This window comes from Diadema antillarum, unplaced genomic scaffold (genome assembly GCF_040938485.1).
Source record: "Diadema antillarum isolate AM-2024a unplaced genomic scaffold, OU_Dant_1.0 seq00000740_RagTag, whole genome shotgun sequence".
Taxonomy (NCBI): Eukaryota; Metazoa; Echinodermata; class Echinoidea; order Diadematoida; family Diadematidae; genus Diadema; species Diadema antillarum.
Genome location: NW_027271638.1, coordinates 391,353 through 413,616, shown reverse-complemented (window position 1 = coordinate 413,616; position 22,264 = coordinate 391,353). Strand labels below are relative to the sequence as shown.

General features: G+C 35.5%; 1 protein-coding gene across 2 annotated transcripts in view; it reads left to right on the top strand.

Annotated features, from left to right (window-relative positions):
* LOC139738395 (solute carrier organic anion transporter family member 5A1-like) overlaps positions 1-22,264 on the top strand; it is a 42,988-nt gene that overhangs the window by 10,386 nt on the left and 10,338 nt on the right. For both annotated transcript variants that reach the window (XM_071649032.1, XM_071649031.1), the window contains exons 2-4: positions 13,933-14,036; positions 17,524-17,770; positions 21,911-22,215. In XM_071649032.1, coding sequence (XP_071505133.1) covers positions 17,615-17,770; positions 21,911-22,215 — 461 coding nt within the window. In that variant the 5' untranslated portion in view covers positions 13,933-14,036; positions 17,524-17,614. The remainder of the gene's footprint in view (positions 1-13,932; positions 14,037-17,523; positions 17,771-21,910; positions 22,216-22,264) is intronic.

The window sequence follows — 22,264 nt, the reverse complement described above, 5'->3', positions numbered from 1 at the left end:
ATACATAAAAGAAATACAAAGTCAATTGAACGAACTAATTGAGCACTGTATAATTTGAATCTGACAGTTGAAACAGGTAAGTGATTAATTCAAATATCCAATATTTTTTCTAACACAATGCAAAATAAAAACAAAGAGGCATTATTTCATGCATAGATTCATGCAAACATAGGATCCCATAATATCTGTCATTCAAAGACAAATTAAGCAACTCTGGATGTTATAACAGAAATACAGGAGACTATCGTCATAAGCAAACGCTTGACGAGAACAATGGCCTCAGAAATGATTGTCTAAACAATACGGCATTGTAAGAATATAATATAAAAGTCACCACTCACTGAGTGGCGATAAAGAGCGAGGGAAGAATGAGGAGAAAAAAAAGAAAAAGAAAAGTGCAGCGGTGCATTAGTGTTTGCGTGGAAATGAGTTGTGAATATATTATTATGTGTTAATGTTTGTATTTTTGATGCTGTCTATTAGGGATTTAATTTGGTCATTAATACATCCCTTTCATTACAGACTCACATGGGCATATGGCAGAAAACACACACACAAACACACACACGCACGCACACACACACACACACACACACACACACAGAGAGAGAGGCAAACAATCAGGAGCATTAAGTGTAACGGAACCTTGACTGGTCTATAGCGTTGTCCGACCGTCGCGCGGTCACAACCCGAAGGTCATGGTCAGATAAACCATTGTTAAACAGTGTTAAAAGGGGCAGGTTTTTCCCAGAACGTTGTCTATAATATAGGTCAAGCCAAAGGCAGAACGATTATCAGGAAAACACTCCATGCAAGTCTGCGGAGAGTTCGATGAACCATACAAATGCTATGCGTTATCTAACCCTTTCTATGCCAACGATACAATGTGTACAAATTTCACACACATATCGGGAAATGAACGTGGCACAAAGAGGGTTTAATGTTTTGGTTGATTCTGCATGGTGCCCTATGAAACTATACATACAACGATTTATATGTCACAGTAGTAAAACGATGTCGAGAATATGTGAACTGATTCAGAAGCTCACTCAATTCCATTTCCATAAATTTCCATTTCCATCGTAATTATGAACCTGTGCTATAGTTTACGAATTTGTGGAGGGGGGGGGGGGGGGTCAGTTCATGTAAAACAATACTGTATTGTGTTTTGTTTTGTGGGTTTTTTTTTTTTTTTTTTTTGGTTTGCATATCATTTTTCTTTGGGCCTAAATGCCTGTCAAAAATACAGATATACTTGCTGTTGATGAAAATAGATTAAATTAAAGAAAATTCAATGCAATGCAATTATTCACTAAATGATTTTTTTTAGGATATCGAGACAGCACTTGAAATCTTCCAAAAGCGGTGACTATAGTTTGCCTTCAAAATAGTCAAGCGGAGATGTGCACTTTTTCAAAGAATGTATATTATGAGGAAGTGACAATGGTGTGTGTATGTGTGTGCGTAAAAGAAGCAAGGATTAATAATTTATAGTATGGAAATGCGTGGAAATTCAGCCATAAGCTCTTAATTCAAGATTTCAATATCATTAATTTGATTTGATTTCGATCTTTTTTCTGAATTTCTTTTTCATACATAAAAGAAATACAAAGTCAATTGAACGAACTAATTGAGCACTGTATAATTTGAATCTGACAGTTGAAACAGGTAAGTGATTAATTCAAATATCCAATATTTTTTCTAACACAATGCAAAATAAAAACAAAGAGGCATTATTTCATGCATAGATTCATGCAAACATAGGATCCCATAATATCTGTCATTCAAAGACAAATTAAGCAACTCTGGATGTTATAACAGAAATACAGGAGACTATTGTCATAAGCAAACGCTTGACGAGAACAATGGCCTCAGAAATGATTGTATAAACAGTACGACATTGTAAGAATATAATATAAAAGTCACCATTCACTGAGTGGCGATAAAGAGCGAGGGAAGAATGAGGAGAAGAAAAAAAAGAAAAAGAATAGTGCAGCGGTGCATTAGTGTTTGCGTGGAAATGAGTTGTGAATATATTATTATGTGTTAATGTTTGTATTTTTGATGCTGTCTATTAGGGATTTAATTTGGTCATTAATACATCCCTTTCATTACAGACTCACATGGGCATATGGCAGAAAACACACACACAAACACACACACGCACGCACACACACACACACACACACACACACACACACACACACACACAGAGGCAAACAATCAGGAGCATTAAGTGTAACGGAACCTTGACTGGTCTATAGCGTTGTCCGACCGTCGCGCGGTCACAACCCGAAGGTCATGGTCAGATAAACCATTGTTAAACAGTGTTAAAAGGGGCAGGTTTTTCCCAGAACGTTGTCTATAATATAGGTCAAGCCAAAGGCAGAACGATTATCAGGAAAACACTCCATGCAAGTCTGCGGAGAGTTCGATGAACCATACAAATGCTATGCGTTATCTAACCCTTTATGCCAACGATACAATGTGTACAAATTTCACACACATATCGGGAAATGAACGTGGCACAAAGAGGGTTTAATGTTTTGGTTGATTCTGCATGGTGCCCTATGAAACTATACATACAACGATTTATATGTCACAGTAGTAAAACGATGTCGAGAATATGTGAACTGATTCAGAAGCTCACTCAATTCCATTTCCATAAATTTCCATTTCCATCGTAATTATGAACCTGTGCTATAGTTTACGAATTTGTGGAGGGGGGGGGGGTCAGTTCATGTAAAACAATACTGTATTGTGTTTTGTTTTGTGGGTTTTTTTTTTTTTTTTGGTTTGCATATCATTTTTCTTTGGGCCTAAATGCCTGTCAAAAATACAGATATACTTGCTGTTGATGAAAATAGATTAAATTAAAGAAAATTCAATGCAATGCAATTATTCACTAAATGATTTTTTTTAGGATATCGAGACAGCACTTGAAATCTTCCAAAAGCGGTGACTATAGTTTGCCTTCAAAATAGTCAAGCGGAGATGTGCACTTTTTCAAAGAATGTATATTATGAGGAAGTGACAATGGTCATCAATATTATTATAATAAATGTAGAAATTACAAATCATGAAAAATATATTCTATGATGAATAAAAAAATGAAATTACAGTCCTAACCATTTCAATGATATCAATATCATATTCATAATGATGATAACGATTTTGACTACAACACTATCATAGTATATACGTACTACTTATTTACTGATAGTGACAATAATGAAGCAACGACATGAACGAAGTGAGTGTTACCGAGAGCATTTTCTTTCTTTCTTTTTCTTTTTTTTTCTTTTTTTTTTTTTTTTGGTCTGACTTACAAGTGAATACTCATGGTATATGGATGGTTCCAAGGAGAGAGGTGGGAAAAAGGCTGTTTTTACTAACATTTTAGAAAAGTTACGGACACTCTTTTGTTTTGTTTTGTTTTGTGTTATATCATTATATCCGTGGTGTTAAATCTAACACCGATTTTATCTTACTTCTTTTTTGCAGTGTGCCAAAGAATTTGAGAGGAAAACATAACAATGGTTTCTAACGTGTGTAGGCCTACGTAAAGCTATTTTGCCAGTGGACACCATTTTGTTTAATATACAAAAAACAACAATAACAGAGTATCATAGAATTATATAATAGCGCACGTAATACAGTGGCGAGTAAACAACGGGTAGAAACCTGCGAATGGATCTAGTACTACTATATATTGGAAATTAACGGAATGAAATGAAAAGGTCTAGAATTGGGATATTAGACCCGCGATCTATAGATATCATTTTTACGAAGTCGATCTGCGCCGAAGCTGTCAAAAAAAGTTAATCAACCACACTCTCACAAGTTTCCGAAATCCTAACACATATGACTTTCATTTTAGATATGGCGTCTGGCTTGGTTTTTGTTGTTGTTATTGTTGTTGCTGTTGTTGTTTTTATCATCATAGTTCACTGATCAGCCCAACCTGTTGAGAGAGCCCCCCCCCCCCCTTTATTATTAGTATCATTATTGTGTGTGTGTGTGTGTGTGTGTGTGTGTGTGTCCTATATCATTTCCTCTCATTCAAGAGTAAATATCAAATGTGTTGATCACGGTTTGTGTATGTCGGAAAATGCGCGGTTGTATATTACAGGTGACCTTCAATTTGCTTTTCACAATAGATTGACATTATTAAATGATGTTTGTTGTATTCAAGACACTCATTTTATACCGAGCACTGAGGCAGAAATCCGTAAGGAATGGAAAGGTGAATGTTTTCTTTCATGTAATACCTCAAACTCAAGAGGTGTCGCCATATTATTTAAAGACACAATTCCAGTAAAAGTTAATAGAGTTATGATAGATAAAACAGGAAACTATGTGATATTAGATTTGAAATTATATGAATATAATCTGACATTTATATCTTTATATGGTCCGAATACTGATAAACCTGATTTTTTTGTTGACCTTCAAAAGATTATATTAGAATTCGAAAACCCACATACTATCCTTTGTGGTGATTGGAACTTAGTTCAGGATACAACCCTCGATACATATAATTATGTACATGTAAATAACCCTAGGGCCAAAAAACAATTAGACACAATGAAAAATGATTTAAGTTTATGTGATCCATGGAGAATATGTAATCCGGATGAAAGATGTTATACGTGGCGGCAACAAAATCCCTTTAAACAAAGTAGATTAGACTTTTTTTTGATATCCTCCGAATTGCTCTCTTTAGTTTGTAACACTGATATTTCTTCAGGTTACCGTACTGACCATGCTAAAGTTTCTCTTAGTTTAAATCTTAATGAGTTTAAACGGGGACCAGGGTTTTGGAAATTTAATAATATTTTATTGAAAGATGAAATATATGTTCAGAAAATTAAACAAATTATAAAAGATACAATTATATTTTATGCAAAGGGAAATGTCCAGTTTGATCACAGTGACAACGTAATTGGTGAATGTCAGCTGACTGTTAATGATCAGTTATTTTTTGAAACTTTAATGATGATAATACGTGGGGAAACTATTTCTTACGCTTCTTATATTAAAAAGCAAAATATTGATAGAGAAAAGGAATTGGAGAAAAATATAGAAAATTTAGAAGAAAAATTATTACTGTGTAATGATAAAAGCGAAATATTAGATGAAATAAATAAACAGAAAGAAGAATTTGAAATATTACGCTCAAAAGAAAATGAAAGAATCGCAATGAGAAGCAGGATTAAGTGGATGGAATTAGGAGAGAAGCCCTCAAAGTATTTCTTAACCTTGGAAAAACAGAATAATGTTAATAGACAAATTTGTCAGCTCTTTTGTGAAAATGATATTATTATGAATCAGTGCGATATACAGAAAGAAGTGTTTAAGTTTTATTCCAGTTTGTATGAAGAAAAAGAAACCACAGATGTAGATTTAGACTTATTATTGTCATCTTCTGACATACCAAAACTATCACAACAAATGTCGTTATCATTAGAAGGTCCCTTAAATGAAGAAGAGGTATACTCTGTGTTAAAAAATATGAAATGTAATAAATCTCCCGGATTAGACGGTTTTACCGTGGAGTTTTATCGTGTTTTTTGGAAGGAAATAAAATCTTTTTTGTTAAATTCCTTAAATTATGCTTATTTTTCAGGACAAATGTCGGGAGCACAAAAAATGGGAGTAATCACATTAATTCCAAAAGTAAATCAACCCCGACAGTTTCTAAAGAATTGGCGTCCAATTTCTTTATTGAATGTAATATATAAACTGGCATCTGGTTGTATAGCAAACAGATTTAAGACATTTTTATCATATTTGATACATGGAAATCAAACCGGATTTTTGGAAGGTCGATACATTGGTGAAAATATTCGTTTACTGTATGATATACTTTTATATACAGAGTTACATGATATACCAGGTTTGTTACTTTTAATTGACTTCGAAAAGGCTTTTGATTCTGTGTCTCATAAGTTTCTTTTTAAAGTTTTAGATTTTTTTAACTTTGGCCAATCTATGAAAAAATGGGTTCAGTTGTTTTACAACAATGCTACTTCCAGTGTTTTAGTGAACGGTTATTTTACAGATAGATTCAAAATAGAACAGGGCTGTCGACAAGGAGATCCCTTGTCACCCTACCTTTTTCTGTTGGTCAGTGAAATTCTTGGAATTATGATTAGGCACACAAATTCTGTGGTTGGGTTGCAAATTAATGAAAAAAATTTTAAAGTATTACAATACGCAGATGATACACTTTTAACACTTAACGGATCAGATCAAGATCTAAAAGATGCTCTTGAGATTTTTGATACTTTTGCTAACATATCGAATTTAAGAATTAACCCCAGAAAGACTAAAATAATATGGATAGGAAAGAATCGGAATTGTAGAATTAAATTATTGGAAGATTGTAATTTTGACTGGATTTTTCAGGGTAGGTACTTTAGGTACCTGGGAATAGAATTTTCAGTTAAATTATATGAAATGGTTGAACAAAATTATTGTGAAAAAATGAAAGATATTACAAACACAATGACCTCCTGGTCTAAACGATCACTTACTGTTTTAGGAAGAATTACTGTAGTTAAATCATTATTGATGTCAAAATTAAATTATTTGTTGTTATCACTTCCTGAACCAAATTTTAAAACATTGACAGATATAAATCGTTGTTTTTATTCGTTTATATGGGAAAATAAACCTGATAAAATAAATAGAAATCAAATGTGCCAGCTATATTGTCATGGTGGTACTAAAATGATTGATATTTTCATGCATGCTAAATCTCTTAAAATATCCTGGATCAGAAGGTTTATTTGTGATCCGCAGACTGAAAATTATACGTTCCACATGTTCCGTTCTTTCTTGCCCCAACCAGTATCGTTTCATTTATTTATGGGGTCACTGTACTACAAAAAACTTGCCAATGTAATGTCTAATGATTTTTGGAAAGAGGTACTTCTGGCTTTTTCAGAATTTCTACAAATCAATACAAATGATAATTGGGTAAGCCAGCCTCTTTGGAATAATCCTTTGATTAAAATGAATAATAACACTGTATATTTTAAGTCTTGGTGTGAAAAAGGTGTACGTTTTATAAATGACTTGTTAGATAATGATGGAAAATTTCTTTCATATTTTGAATTTCAGAGGAAGTTTGATATACAAACTAACTTTCTTCAGCACGGTGGACTGTGTAATTCTATCCAATCATTTGCAAAAAACCGCATGTCGAAAATAGCAGACCCTTTTATTCCTCATGGTTTAAATGTAATACTGAAACATAGGAAAGGTTGTTCTGATATTTATCAAACGTTGTTAAGACACACGTCAAAACATTGTAACAGTTTTGTTAAGTGGAGTAGCATGTTGGATCTTGATGATGAAACATGGTCTTTATACTGTTTAATTCCTTTTGAATCAACTGTTGATATTAATATGAGGTGGTTTCAATTTAAGATTCTCAATAGAATATTATATATGAAAGATGCTCTTTTAAAATTTGGTTTTGTAACAGATAAAAAGTGTACGTTTTGTAATGACAGTGAGGAAACCATAATGCATATATTCTGTTCATGTCCTTATTCAAATAATATATGGAATAAGTTTGAGCGATGGTTACTTTTGAAGATAGATAAACAAATTGTATTTACAAACCAACACAAGTTATTCGGATTATATGGTCTCAACAACAGTGCATTAAACTGTATGATGATTGTTATAAGAAGAGAAATTTTTTCAGCGAAATTAAAAAAGACCGTTCCGTCATTCGAACATATAATATCTGAGATAAAATGTTATTTTGAGATGGAAAAATGTATAAGTCAAATGAATAGTAGAGAAAAAACTTTTGTGAAGAAATGGGCTTTATTTATTAAGTGCTTTTGAATATTAAAATTGCATGATATTCATAGTGTTTTCAGGGTTATTTCTGCCAATAAAATAAAAAAAATGATATAAGTTATATGTTATATGTACAAGTGCAGTAGGCCACTCTTTGTCGATGTTTTGTATTTAAAAAATTATTTGTAAATGTGACTTTCTGAATATGTGTATGAATAAAACACCCTGTGGAAGGGAAAAAAAAAATTATTAAATCCAACTGTATGAACTCACCAAGATTCCTCTTCAAATGTTTTGAAAATCTTCAATCTTTGCTGCAGGGGCGACAAGACCTCGTATCTCTAAAATGTCAAATATTCAGGAGAGGAAAAACAAAGCAAAACAAAACAAAACAAAACAAAAACATGCATGGCAGCCAAACTCTTTATCCAATGGGATAGCCTTTCCCATGACATGCCGCGGTAGCCTCATTTTGGGGGCTAAGACAGCTACGACTTGGACAGGACATCACTTAACTCATTATCTGACTATCAATCTAAAAATGGTCATGTTCACCAGAATTTGAGGTACAAGAACTAGGCCTTTGATATAGGTCATGTCACCTCAGCGACGTTCTGCTTGATTCTATATGATCGGCTGAAAATATTTGTCTTTCTGCTGTCACCTTGTGTGAAACAATTAAGCATTGTTTCTCTTCAAAAGACGGCATTTAAGTCATGTTGATCTGCTCTTACGTTTGGTGCTTTTCAATACATTCCAACCCACACCTCCATCTCCAGTTCAGACATCCGTTGTGGTATAATACATGTATATCAGATATAGAGCGGAATCTCACCCGCCCCCATCCGACCGTGAACCTAAACATCTCTTTCTTTTTCTTTTTGCTTCTTCTCTGGTCCATTGACAAATAAGTTTAGCAGGAAACACAGAAGCATTCGCACATGCTGTTACATTTATCACGATGTTTTTTTTAACGTTTGAATCTTCATGTACACATTCTGCATGCGAATGAAATAACAACATCTTTTCAACACTATCCACAGTCATGTTCAAAAGAATCCATTTGATCCATAAAATCTCACTCGGCAAAGTGATTTACACTTATTATCTTCCACGTACTCGAACAGTTTTCTAAAAAAAAAAAGTACAATTATTTTTACAGGACTGCAAACAGTAGAATGATTTTGCTTTTGAAACAACTCAGACTACATCTTTCCAAGTGTATTCAAACGTGAATTAAAGGTCCTGTTTACCATTGGGAGCAATGATTTAAAAAATGTTCGAGATATCACATTGATGCATATTTTGTAAGTCAGTTGTATCACAATTGTGATACAACTGACTTCCTGCAATAATATGTAAAAAGTTTGCCATAAAGCCGTTTAACGAGATATCACTATTTTTCTCCTTAAACCACAACTGTATACTAGACTGTTCAGTCTAGAAACATATCTTATTGCTTAAATGTTGTATATTTAACAATACTTAACATCAACTATACTGATTCAAATTTCTACATTGGTTATGTTTCTATGCCTAACTCACATTTTAGAACTATTTTGAAGCGTCAAAGCTGCATGAGTTTTTGTTTCATCTGCAAATGGTGAATAATGTCTTTAAAGTTATTCATAAATGATTACTCCCCTGTATGCCTCAAGTAATAATAGTCACCCAGGTTCAGGAAAGATATTATTGATACGTATATACTCTGGCATGTGGATTACATACGTATTACATATAATGTAGAGAATTAACTCAATCGTTCTGCATGCAAATTAATATGTAACTCATTTAATTATGTATTATTACAGATGTATTTGTAAACGACAAAAATGATGATAATTGTTGAAAATTTTAACACTACTGTTATTTTGTATAATGTTCATGAAATTGAAGAAAATTTATGTACTTGAAAAAAAATGGCATACAGAGAATAACTCAATTCAAATTAATCAGATTAAATCAAAACGGATGGCTTTAAAAAAAAAGCTCAAACCAAAAAAAGAAACCAGTAAAAATAAACTCATGACTTCCCGAAGTTGGCACTTCAATTCTCAACCCCCCCCCCCTACAAAAAAAAAGAGAGAAAAAGAATGGAAGAGAGAAAAAGAGAATAATCATTATAGATCGTGATTCACTGAACAGTATGCGCATACTGTTCAGTCCCTGAATCATGATTTATAATGATTATTCTCATTGTCTGAGAGGGCCTTGACAAATGGCCAGATAGTATGGGGATTCGAGCATGTCACTGGCGTGAGGGAGGTGAAGGGAGGTGGGGGGGGGGGGGTAGGAGAGGTTTGTACGCATCAGGAAGAGTTAGGAGGTCGGTATAGGAGGGTCGCACAACAGTAACTTCACGAACACGAGTAAGTAGTCGTCCGCTTATGTGACTTGCATGTCTATTTCGAAAAAAAAAGAAAACAAGTTTAGGACACTCCCCGACATAGCCTTGTATTTCAAGCCAGAATTTCTATGGGGTTGAAAATAGATCCATTGATATATAGGCCTATTAATAGGCCTATTGTTTCCATCAGGGAGTTTTGTGGCTTTGAAGTTTTATTTGCGTTTTTTTCTTCTTTCGCTGTTAGTTAAATAAAAAACTTCTACCTGGGATTTGGTGGGTGGTGTTTTTTTTTCCTCTCTCTCTTTCTCTCTCTCTCTCTCTCTCTGCATGTCTCCTTTACTTCGAGGTAGGAGAACGCACAGGTTCATCCAAAATTATGGTTAATTCGGTCCCAATTCTTTTAATAGAGATATACTGTGTACTTTGAGTAGGCAGCAAAGGTTATTGAAAGAATGTGCTTATTATTAAAGGCAGATGTCTACGTGGGTGATCTTTTGAAGGATGAACGAGATAGAACGTGTGTGTATGTGTGTATATGTATGTATTTACAATGTGCGTGTGTGTGTGTGTGTGTGTGTGTGTGTATAGCAGGTAGGATGTTTTTTCATAGAGACTTATTTGATGCAGGAATAATTACAATACAAGATATATTAGATAACGGTCATTTGAGATCTCAGTCACATTTTCAAAGCTTGGGTCTTGGTTTTAAGGTAGAAGAATTGCTTAAACTGAATGATATCTTTAATGCTATACCCCAGAAATGGAAGGACTCTATGAGAGCAGGTACACTTCAGCAAGTTGATTCCACAAACTTTGACTTAAAATTGATTTTTTTTCTGGTCAGAGAGTAAATTTGCAAGTTTTAAAATCGAGAAAAATATATGAGGCTATGGTGGAAGATTTACAGTCATCTTATGTTTTACAAATTAAAGATGACCACAGTAGCTATGATTATACAAACAAAGAAATAAAAGATCTTTTTATTAAACCGAGTAAGTGTACATTGATAAGAAAATATAGAGAATTTCAATTTATGATGTTACATGGCGTAGTTTACACTAAGGAGCGTTTAATGAAGTTTGGTTTTGTAACAGACAGCCTTTGTTCCTTCTGCCAACATGAGCCTGAAACTTATCTGCACTTATTTTTACACTGTGTTAAAGTGAAACCGTTATGGGAATTCATAATTAATTATTTTGATATAAATGAGTTAAGGAATATGGATTGGAGAGATATAATTATTTGGGGGAATCTCGGGTTATTCAAATAGATCAAAATGTGTAAATACTTTGATTATCTTAATAAAATACATCATTTTTAAATCTAGAACGGGAAATAAGTTACCCACTGGAGAAAAGATGCAAAAGATTATTGCTGAATTAATAAATGAGGAAAAAATCCTTGCGACCAAGGCTGGGAAGCTACATGTACATTTACAAAAATGGGAATATTTTGAGACTTCGTTGAATAAACCAGTCTGAAGCTACGTGCAACGTCTGTGACTTTTATGAAAATAGTAATGTTTCCATAGTATTCCACTCTTTCTTTTCTTCATTTTTTTCCTTTCCTTCATTCCTCCTCCTCCTCTTCTTCTTCTTCTTTTTTTTCTCTTGTGTTGTTTTGTATTTTCTCCCCCTCCTTTCCCATGCGTTCCTGTCAGCCTGTTGGCGGGCTGATTATATAACTATATTTACTATATTGTGATGTGTAGGCAAGAGCAGTTAACCAAATTAGGTGCATGTGTATGTGTGTGTGTGTATGGGTGTGTTTGTGTGTGTTTGTGTGTTGCATGTGTACAGATAGGGGTGGGGAGGAAAAAGGAAGGGAGGGAACTGGTGGGGGTGGTCATAGGGACTCAGGAAGGGATATGAGTTAGTAGGTGGGCGGGTATTGGTTGATAAATAATATGGTTCCATTATTTATTACTGTATAATTTTGCTGCATAATTCATTTGGATGATTATTAAGATTAATGCTAGAAGAATTGAATTATCACTGTTGAATTTAAGCAATTTTTTTGAGAGCATAGGGGAAGTGACTGTATGTAAATTGATAATTGTTCATGAAAATGTAATTTTTGTTATGTCATTATGTACAGCAATAACAAATTTGCTATTATGATCACAAATGTATATTTTCGTCATTTCAATTGTAGCAAATGAAAATTGTTATTTTTTTTATTACTTTGAATGGAACAGAATAAACATCGTTGAAAAACAAAAAAGTGTGTGCGTGTGTGTGTGCGCGTGTATGTGTGTGTGTTTAGCAGTCACTCATATACTTACTTTGTAAAAAAAAAATAAAAGCTAATATACATTCTTCCGTGACAAATTGATCTCAACCAAAACAGCCTTGACAGTCCGCCAAAGATTTGGTTTTTGTGTTGCCCTACAAAGCAACATTAATCTATCCAAGTTGAACTACCGAAATAGAGGTGTATTCAAAAGATGTGGTAGAACAGAACATTATATAACCAAGCGACTCCGTTTGAGCGACACCCCTGACTTTTCCTTAAAAATTGATTAAAAAAACGTATGGAGATACATATAAATCTCCATGTACTATAGTGTATATTCAAAGTAATTTGAAATTGTATTGAACACCTTTCCCTACCCATGAAAAGTCGATGATTGTAGTCGATTGTTTGTTGCTATTTGTAGTTGGGCTAACCTTTGGCCAGCGGTCCAGTTAGCAGTTAGTAGCAGTGCATGGTGATTTAAGAGTCATGATGCAAATAAAACACTGTGATAAATATTGGCTTTACCGCTGCATTGAAAAAGAGTAGACTATGATCTCTAGTAATTGCAAAAATAAAAGCAAAGTATACAGTGATACATGACTTGCAAAGCTTCTTCACTTGTGTCATTTATCCTGATCATAAAGTGTAAACAAATTAGGCCCTACCTAACCTCTTTAAGGATGCACAACAGTTTACTTAAGAAGACAAATCCTTCAATGTGCAATTCAGTCTTATGCGCGACTGCAAAAGAGAAAACCATATTCGATGGACGTTTGAAACGCAGGACGCGCTTTTGTTTTAGGCAAATAAACCTTCCGTACGTTCGTAGGAATGTATTTACCGTTTCGCATAGCAGAAGAAAACAATAAAAACAACAAATGACGTCATGTTCTATGGCAGAGGGTCTCTGCTTTAACACCCCCCCCCCCCCCTGATTGTGCCTGACCTTCCACTGGTACCCTTCTCTTGAAGAATTGACAAGCAGCATCAATTGTCTTTTCTTTGATTGAAGAGAATAGGGTTGGCACGCAATCAGGCGTTTTCTTACAGTGCCCCTCCCCCACACACAACATAAATACACAAGGTGGCAAATATTGTGGTGAAATACAAGTTTTTGTGCAACTTTAGCTATACCTTCGATGAATTCCACGCGATGTGTTCCCTTACTTGTCGATTTTCTGTGTCTTCTTTTTGTTGTTGTGCTTTGATGCGTATTTCTTTTTGTTGTTTTTTTAGACAAAGAAATTATATTGTTTGATGTTGGATATGATGGAAAGGTTCAAGAATCGTTAATGAATATAAAAGAACACAAATATTCATACATTGTGTGTGCATTAGTATCTCAATACATTAAAATACATCAACTGTGGCTGAGAAACAAACTTCGATATACATGCCACAATGAGTACATGCTACAGGACAATAATGTACGGATTTGTAGTTCTAACTCCTCTGACGGTTGTGCCGTACAGTGTCTATTCATAAATAATATAACAATGACTTATGTGGTTTATTTCGTTTTATAGACATTCACGGAGCTAAGAGTCTGTGGATTGGTAACCCCTGTTTTACATTTTGCGTGACTTGCGGGAGAGGGCCATTGAACGATACGTCTCATTCCGTGAGTGTGGTGAGTATGGTTTAAGGAAATTGCGTCTCTGGGTTGAAATAAAATTTCGCACGCAAGCGAAAAAAAAACCCTCTAATAATCACCTTGAAATGTTAATTATGATAGTTTTGGATTATTTACTGTTTTGAAGGGTAAGTTGCTGTTGTTTTTGTTGTTGCTGTTTTTGTTGCTGTCTTCACACGATAGAAGTTGTGTGTACTTTCTAGTTCGGTTTTCTACCAGGGAACCCCACAGAACTGTTTCCGCGATGCTGTCGCTGACTGTTTGTTTGTCCGTTCGTTTCATTTTTGTTTTTGTCTCCTGTTCATGGAAATCAGGTAAATTCTAGATCCTGACGTTGTCAATGATTGTTATTACAACTCTTTGTTTCATAAAGTGCACGGTGATAGAGTAAAGCGTATATGTTTGTACGAGGCCCTGTCATCTGATAATTACTATTAACTATTCATTTCAGTATTCAGTGGCTACGACCACTTGTTGTCCATTACAAGGTTCACCTTAAAGTAGCAGCTTTGCCATTATAAGTAAGGCACCTTCTCCTAAAAAAAATCGTGTGTTTGTAATACCAAACAGAAGCCGTGTTGCCCGAGCCCCCAGCCGAAACTCGCAACCGGTTTTCGAACGACTGGTAGCCGGTCTTAATAGGCATGTAGACGAACTACAGGCAAAACCGACCCCACCCCTTACATGGGTAACAGGGCTCTGATTAAAGAGGAAATCCATTCCAAATACAACTTAGTCTGATAAGAAAGAGTAAAATATTACAAGTTCAATGGTTTAATTTTGATCGGAATCGGATGAAAAAAAAAGGAAGTTATGACATTTTGAAGTTTCGCTGTTTTTTTTGTGGGTTTTTTTTGGGGGGTTGTTTTTTTGTTTGTTTTTTTGTTTTGTTTTTTTTTTTGGGGGGGAACAGTTTTGAACAGTCAATATATAATACAAATGGCAAAGTGAGCATGTCATCCCCGCACAACTTACCATATAGTTTGTACATAAAACTTTGAAATTTCCAGTATTTCATTAAAACGCAATTATGCCCGAGGCTCAAACCCTCGTATATCTAACTGATCACTATTCTGAAGTTATTCAACCAGGAATCATGTTTCACACTTCAATGACAGAAATATTGAATTTTCGTCATTTCTTGTACGCGATCAATGGAAAATTGTGAGGGTATGACATGGTAAGCTCATTCATTTAGTCAAATTTTTACTGTTGAACTCATAAGATTTTACTCTTTTTTTATCAGACTAACTTATATTTGGACTGGATTTCTCCTTTAACTACAAATCGGGCTTACTATTAAAAGAGACGCTTTCAAGAAGAACTTGCAGCAAAGACATGATAATAAAAAAAGAAGATGAAATTGAGGATTGACAGAGCTGATAAGAATGGTATCTTCACTGAGTCAGAAGAGAAGGTACAGAGATTACAAGAATAAACAAAAGAGGGGGATCCATAGAGGTAACAACAGACATGATAGAGACGGCTGCTGGGGGTGGGGATTGAATACAATAAAATACGGGTTATTTTGATCAGAGAGGGTGTCTGTTCATGACAATGAGACACATTGCAAGAGCGTGGGAGAGTTGGAGAATTTGGAAAGTTGTGGGACCATGCAAAAAAAAAAAAAGAAAGAAAAGGCACGTTGATGTTAAAACAGCAAGAACTATCATTCCGAAGCTATTATGGAATGGATGGGAGCTTTCGAAAGCTGTATCTGTGCAATGATTATACGACGTAGTTTGTTTGGTTTTGGGTTTTCACTTTTTGTCTGTCTGGCTTTCATTTTCCCTCTCTTTCTCCATTTCACATGGAAATGTTGCGACATGTACTGTAATTAAGATAGAACGTGACACAGTGTAATTCTTTTGAGTAAATTCCTCATCGTGAATTTCACAATTTCAATAGCGTAATGAAGATGATTAGGTATTAAATGCAGCGACACATCGCATCACGTGAATAAAGAAATAGCGTTGGATGCGCCCCTCACGAGAAGTCATAGGACCTAGCGATTATTTATACTTATGATTATTATCAATTTTGACCAATAAAGGGGAAGTAGACATGTTAGGAAACGTCATCATCACATTCTTTCTTTTTTGTGAAACTTCGAAAACATTCATTCCTTCAAGCTCTGTTTAATGTGACGAGCATAATATGCATCTTCTATAGCTGTTATTACCTATATTTATGTCCCCTCGCATTGCAATGTCACGTGTACTAACATAATTATTATACTTTTTGTTTGAGTTATTGTTTGTCATTTCTCTACTTTAATACATTGTCTCCTTCTGCCATTAAAAAGATGTTGAAAGATATCATGTAGTATCATATACTGAAAGTGCAGAAATAAAGTCCTTCCTGAAATAAGGAACCAAAACCAAGAATCTACCAACCGAAAGAGAAAAGAAAATGAAGATTTTCAAGTAAAGTCCCTAAGCATTTTGTGAGATGTGATTTGACACACTTTTAATCACCCAACCTCCTAATTCGTTACGTTAAAACATCGGCGAGGGGCAGGGGTATAAGTTTAAAAGGAGAAGCGACCGATCGTGAGAGCGAGGGCGAGGCCTTGGATATATGCATCTTTACGAATTTTCAATGTGCCAGCATGCATCATTTGCGTCATCATTCATAACCTCCAAGAAAAAAAAAAAGAAAGAAAAAAGAGTTTTCCCCCTGTGCTGGTATAGATCGAACCCGCTCTAAGTATCTGGTGTCGCCTTTATTGTGACACATAAGGAGCCGGCTAGTGTCACGTTCCCCCGTATTCTCTTTTTTTTTTTTTTTTTTTGTGCGGGTCACTGATATTGGATCCTCCGTTTTAGAAGTTGAATAACTTTTGAGTCGCTGAATGTCAATTAAGTTGGGGCACTTGGCGTCAGGTGATCACTCTTTGGCAGGTGTCCAGTTCGGTTCAGTAACGGAAATCACTCGCGAGGAGTGCTAGAAATTTGGCATACAATTAGCCGTCGCATTCACAGCCGAGCGTACTCATCCGGTGACATGAAGAAACGCTTAATTTCGTGCTCTTTAGATTAAGTAAGTCACATCGTTGCCGCATGCTGCAAATTGAAGGAAACGATAATTATGATTATTACCGATCGGTGATGTTGTTTGTCTGTTTATTTCTGTATGATTTTGCAGCGTTCCATGATTCATTGCTGTGTTTTAATCTTTGTCATCCCCCTCCATTTCCATCTGGTCTCCTTTTCATTTTTTCCTTGTCATTGTTTTTTTTTTTAGTATACATGTCTTCTATTCTATTTGTGTGTATGTTTTATGTATGTGTGTGTTGGTGGGTTTACGTTTCATCTTTTTGTTTTCATACTCTGCTGTTACAAATTAACATACTAGCATTATTTTTACAGTCTATAGGTCACGACACATTTTTCATTCATTTCATCTTTGTTGAGAGTTTAATGAACATGACGTTACATTTAGACTCACTCACAGGTTATTCTGTTCTAATTTTCTATGACAGGAATAAAAGCATAAGCCAAACGCAGAGGACAGGATATTCTAAACCGCGTTAACCTACAACATAAGGACCCGTTGCCGATTCTCTGATCGTCATGACTCAGGAGATCGAGGAAAACGGCACCACGACGTCGCCGATGATGAACGAACAGGAGGAAGCGAAGGCGGATGACCGCTACTGCATGGTGGACGAAGATCGCTCGCAGAGTAAAGGCTATGGCTGTTTTTCCTGGCGACCTTCACGATTACAGGTAAGATTACTTTTTGAGCCTTAAAGGGGATGGCTAGTAACTGATCAGTGGGAATCAGTGGGAATGCTGGGGGATGATTGTTCTAATCCTTGTGGGATTCATTTAAGAGCACATAACATATCTATTGTGTTAAAATTATTTGCTTCAGAATGGTCTCATATTCAAATACCATGCATTTAAATGTTTCCAGGTTGGCATGCCTGTACAGTGACGGGGCATATAACTGCACATTACTTTAATATGAGACCGTACTGAAGCAAATAAATTTCACACAACAATAGATATATAATGTCCTCTAAATGACTCCCACAAGAATTGGAACAATCATCCCCAGCATTCCCACTGGTTCCCACTGATCAGTTACTAGCCATCCCTTTAACAAAAGGTTTGGGAGAGAAGGAGGAGAAAAAGGGCTAATGAATAACTTCTATGATATTAATCTCTTCCTCCGCACTGTAATTCTTCACAAACAGAACGCTGCCTTTAACTCTTTTCCGTCCACGTCAGGTTGACGGTTATTCAACGTCGATTTTCCTAATGTGATCAGAGATCCTTACAACGTTGATTGTGCTCATATCATAAGGGGTCCTGATTTTTTTTTCAACCACTATTTCTTTTTGTCTTTACTTTGTGTAAATTAAGGATCTATTCAATGTATGCCACCAGCTCCATGTGGCTGTCCGTGGTGCTGAACTAATATCACGGGTTTAACCATTAAAGTGAAGTTAATGAAGTTAAATTAAGTTAAGTTAAGTTAATTTAAGTTAGTTTTAGTTTAGTTAAGTGTAGTTTAGTCTAGTTTCGTGTAGTTTAGTGTAGTATAGTCTAGTTTAGTTTAGTTTAGTTTAGTTCAGTTTAGTTTAGTTTAGTTTAGTTTAGTTTAGTTTAGTTTAGTTTAGTTCACAAGTTAAGACAAGCTAAATTTTAGGTCCAGCAACTCAACACCGTCAGCATTTCTCCTCGTTTTTGTCTTACATAACGCGTATCATTCAATCTACATCAAAAGGATGGATCGGTGCTGGATAACAAGACTACAAGAACTCGCGTTGTCCAAGTAGTCAACATTATTTTTGTGAATGTAAGGAAAATGCCATGGAATATCTCTCGCAGAATGAAAGAGCGTCTGACTGGCCTCTTTCAGAAGGCAGCGGCAATCATTGTGACCCTGCACCACAAAACCAACAAAAAGTTGCCAGACATTTATTTTTAGTTAAGGACAGATTCTCAAAGAGCAGACTTTAAGCTTTAAAATGATGTATAACTCAATTCAAATGGACTCTCCAAACCCACCTAAATATTGAAAAGAAAACACATACTGTGGAAAAGTGTTAACTTAGAAAAGAGGCTTTGAAGTATAGGGTACTTGCACAGTCACCTTTTTTTTATACATCCAACTTTCTTCACTGTAACCTACTTTTACTTCTAAAGCTCTGTCACCTAGAACTGTCGCACACCAGAACAGATTAGCTCCATGGACAAGCTGCTATCGGGATTATGTGTCTTCAAGGTTCAACGGTTTATTCAAGCTCTCAATTTTACCACGCCGTGCTGGCTGTACGATGAATAGCATTGAAAAACAGGATTTGTTACTTCGTAGCACTTACAATGAATGAATGATTGGATTAGGCTGAAATTGATCACGTTCTAATAACGCATTATATCCATGGCTGATACCAACTTTCAAAGCAGTAGCATTATCCCTTCAAAAGTTCTTACAGTTGAAAGTGAAGATTGTGTACAGGCAAGGAATAAATAGGGGACTTTAAGACACAACTAATCACAATATTCTTAAAAAAAGGGTTGTGGAAAAAAGCTAAAAACACAATTTCTTATTCATTTTATTAACCCACATTTTACCATGATGCAGATGAAGTTTCGCTCTTTCAAAAAATGCAAATTTTCAAGATTGCTTGTAGGTTGACCCATTTCACCTATTTTGAGTCCTAACACAAAATCAGTGTGTGAGACTTTTTGTTGGTTTTGTGATACACGGTCACAATCAATTACCCTCAACATAAGTTTGGCAGTAACAAAAAGAACGAATATGCTATGATTTTCATTCGAAAATTAGATGTTCGGGCAATCGTTTTTAAATTCAATTTCTTTTCTTTTTTTCAATACTGCTGTACCAATGATAATTGTTGTATACTTCTTATTTACTTATATCGGCGTCGAAACTTTAAGAATTTATAACTTTGATCAATTTACTTTGTTCGAATTTCTTCACACCTTACATACTGTCGTTTACGATAATATTCTTCATGCGTTCACTCGATTGACTTAGTATCTTGGGGAATATCCCTTCAACTCTGTAATAAGAACATGTGATCTCCTGGTTCACAGTGTCAATATTGTCTAAAGACGATGATCTATCAACGTGGTTGTAAATTAGAAGGCCGTCATGACAGTTGTACCTCATTTCCCTTTTAACTTAAATGATTCGACTGTTAATTCCAAGAAGTCGAGAACTGTGCAACACAATTTGGGGAAGAAGACACTCAGGCATTCTGTACACAGATTCCCTTGCTCGCATTGGGAAACGATTTAAGTAGAAATCCCCGACGTTTGGGAAATTGAGTCACCATTTTGTTGACTCACGTCACGCTGTATACAGTGTGGTGCCTCCTGTATATTGCCTATACACTGACACCTCTGTGTTTAGTTTCGTTTGTTTCACTACTACTCAATAGGAATCAACGGTTCTTGTTTGAAGTGACCATGTTGAAATATATTTTTGTGTAACAAAGACTATTACAAGATGTTCTTTGGAATAGATTTTAGAGAAATCAATACTGATCAAGCAAATAATGAGGAATTGATAGATAAGTACAGAAGTAAATGAAAACAAGGGATTATTAAACAAGAGGGGTGATGTCATAAGGTTTGAGTTTTCTTCTATTTTGTATGCTCTCTGTACAAATGAAAATGTTTGTACTGCTGACATACATTACATTTTTACAAACATTATTTCGGGACAAAAAAGGATACAGTGGAGGTGGACAAAAGCAGTAACGATCTTCCAAAAAACAAACAAAAAAAAACTGCACCGAAGGCAGATAAATGAGAAGAAAACTCATACCTCATTCCAGAAGTTACAGTTAGACACATGCACAGACAACGTATAGTAACACTGAACTTAAGTTATTTTACAAAAGTCTTCACAATTTGTTTATAACCAGAAACCACTCGAGCGCAGACAGGTTACTCTGTTTGGAAGCATTATAAGTAATTGCATGTTGACCACTGAAATGACTAAAATTGCTATACTCAGTATTGTGATATCAGAGAAAAGAAACTTGACAATAATCTATAGGTACTTTATCGGTTCCTGTTTGAGTTTGTACCCTTAAATCAATATTTGAATATGCTGGTTGTTTGCCTAGCGTTGAACATGTTGAACGCGTGTATGAGTGTGTCTGTTGGTGCGGGGGTGGACCCCATAGCGTAATAAAAATCCACTTGTATACACTGCAATGAGGTTCCGAAGATGGCCACAAGATATCACAGTATTTTGCAAAATGTCATGTTACAAAATCTGTTGAAATCGAACTATCTTCGAGAAAATGAAAATACACAAACAAAAATAATGCTGCCACTGGAACATTCATGGGAGTTATCACGAAACTAGAATGCAGTACCTGGTAAATAAATGTCATTAAACTAATGACTGCCTGGATCCATTTTACCTGTTCATATAATATTTAAGAATATAACAGCTCTAGTTGTAATGGCAACTTCCCATACCAACAGCCAATCAGGAAGCTGGATTATTTGCGTTACCATGGCAGTGGTCATTCCTGCAAGAGTTGCCTCACAACTTTTTATCAAATGTGGCCCAGATCTTGTCTTCTATGTTTGTTTTTATAGTTTATAAAACTGAAACCTACGTATACTGAGAATTAACATCTTGGAATTTCCGATACCACAAAGAAACTCGGCGCGATGAACTTGGAAAATATGGAGCTGAAATATTCCGCAGATAAAACTGTGGAATATGTTTTTGTCCCGTTCACTGAAAATACCTGTAGAATTTTCGTATAGTCGACTGGAAGGGAATGGAGTGGACGGGGGAATATCAGCAACAATAATGTATTTCCCACAAGACTATAGTTTGGCATGATTATCATTGTTCATGTTTAGTTCCTGGCCTCGGGACGGTTCTTCTGCGTGCTGCTCTGCTGGGTAGTGGCCTCAGATGCTTTCAACTCGGGGACCTTCGGCAGCGCAGTGACCTCTCTGGAGACCCGTTACCAGCTACCTTCGTCCAAGCTAGGCTTCATCAATAGCATGTACGAATTGGCGTCTCTCGTTCTGGTGATTTTCGTGGTCTACTACGGCGGCAAGCCCACTAGCCAGCGCCCCCTATGGATCGGACTTGGCGCAATGCTCATGGGCGTCGGCGCGTTGGTGGCGCTGCTGCCGCAGTTCATTTTCGGCGCTTACACGTAAGTTTGTTTGTTATGCTTTTGTTCTATTTGGACGTGAAACGGAAGC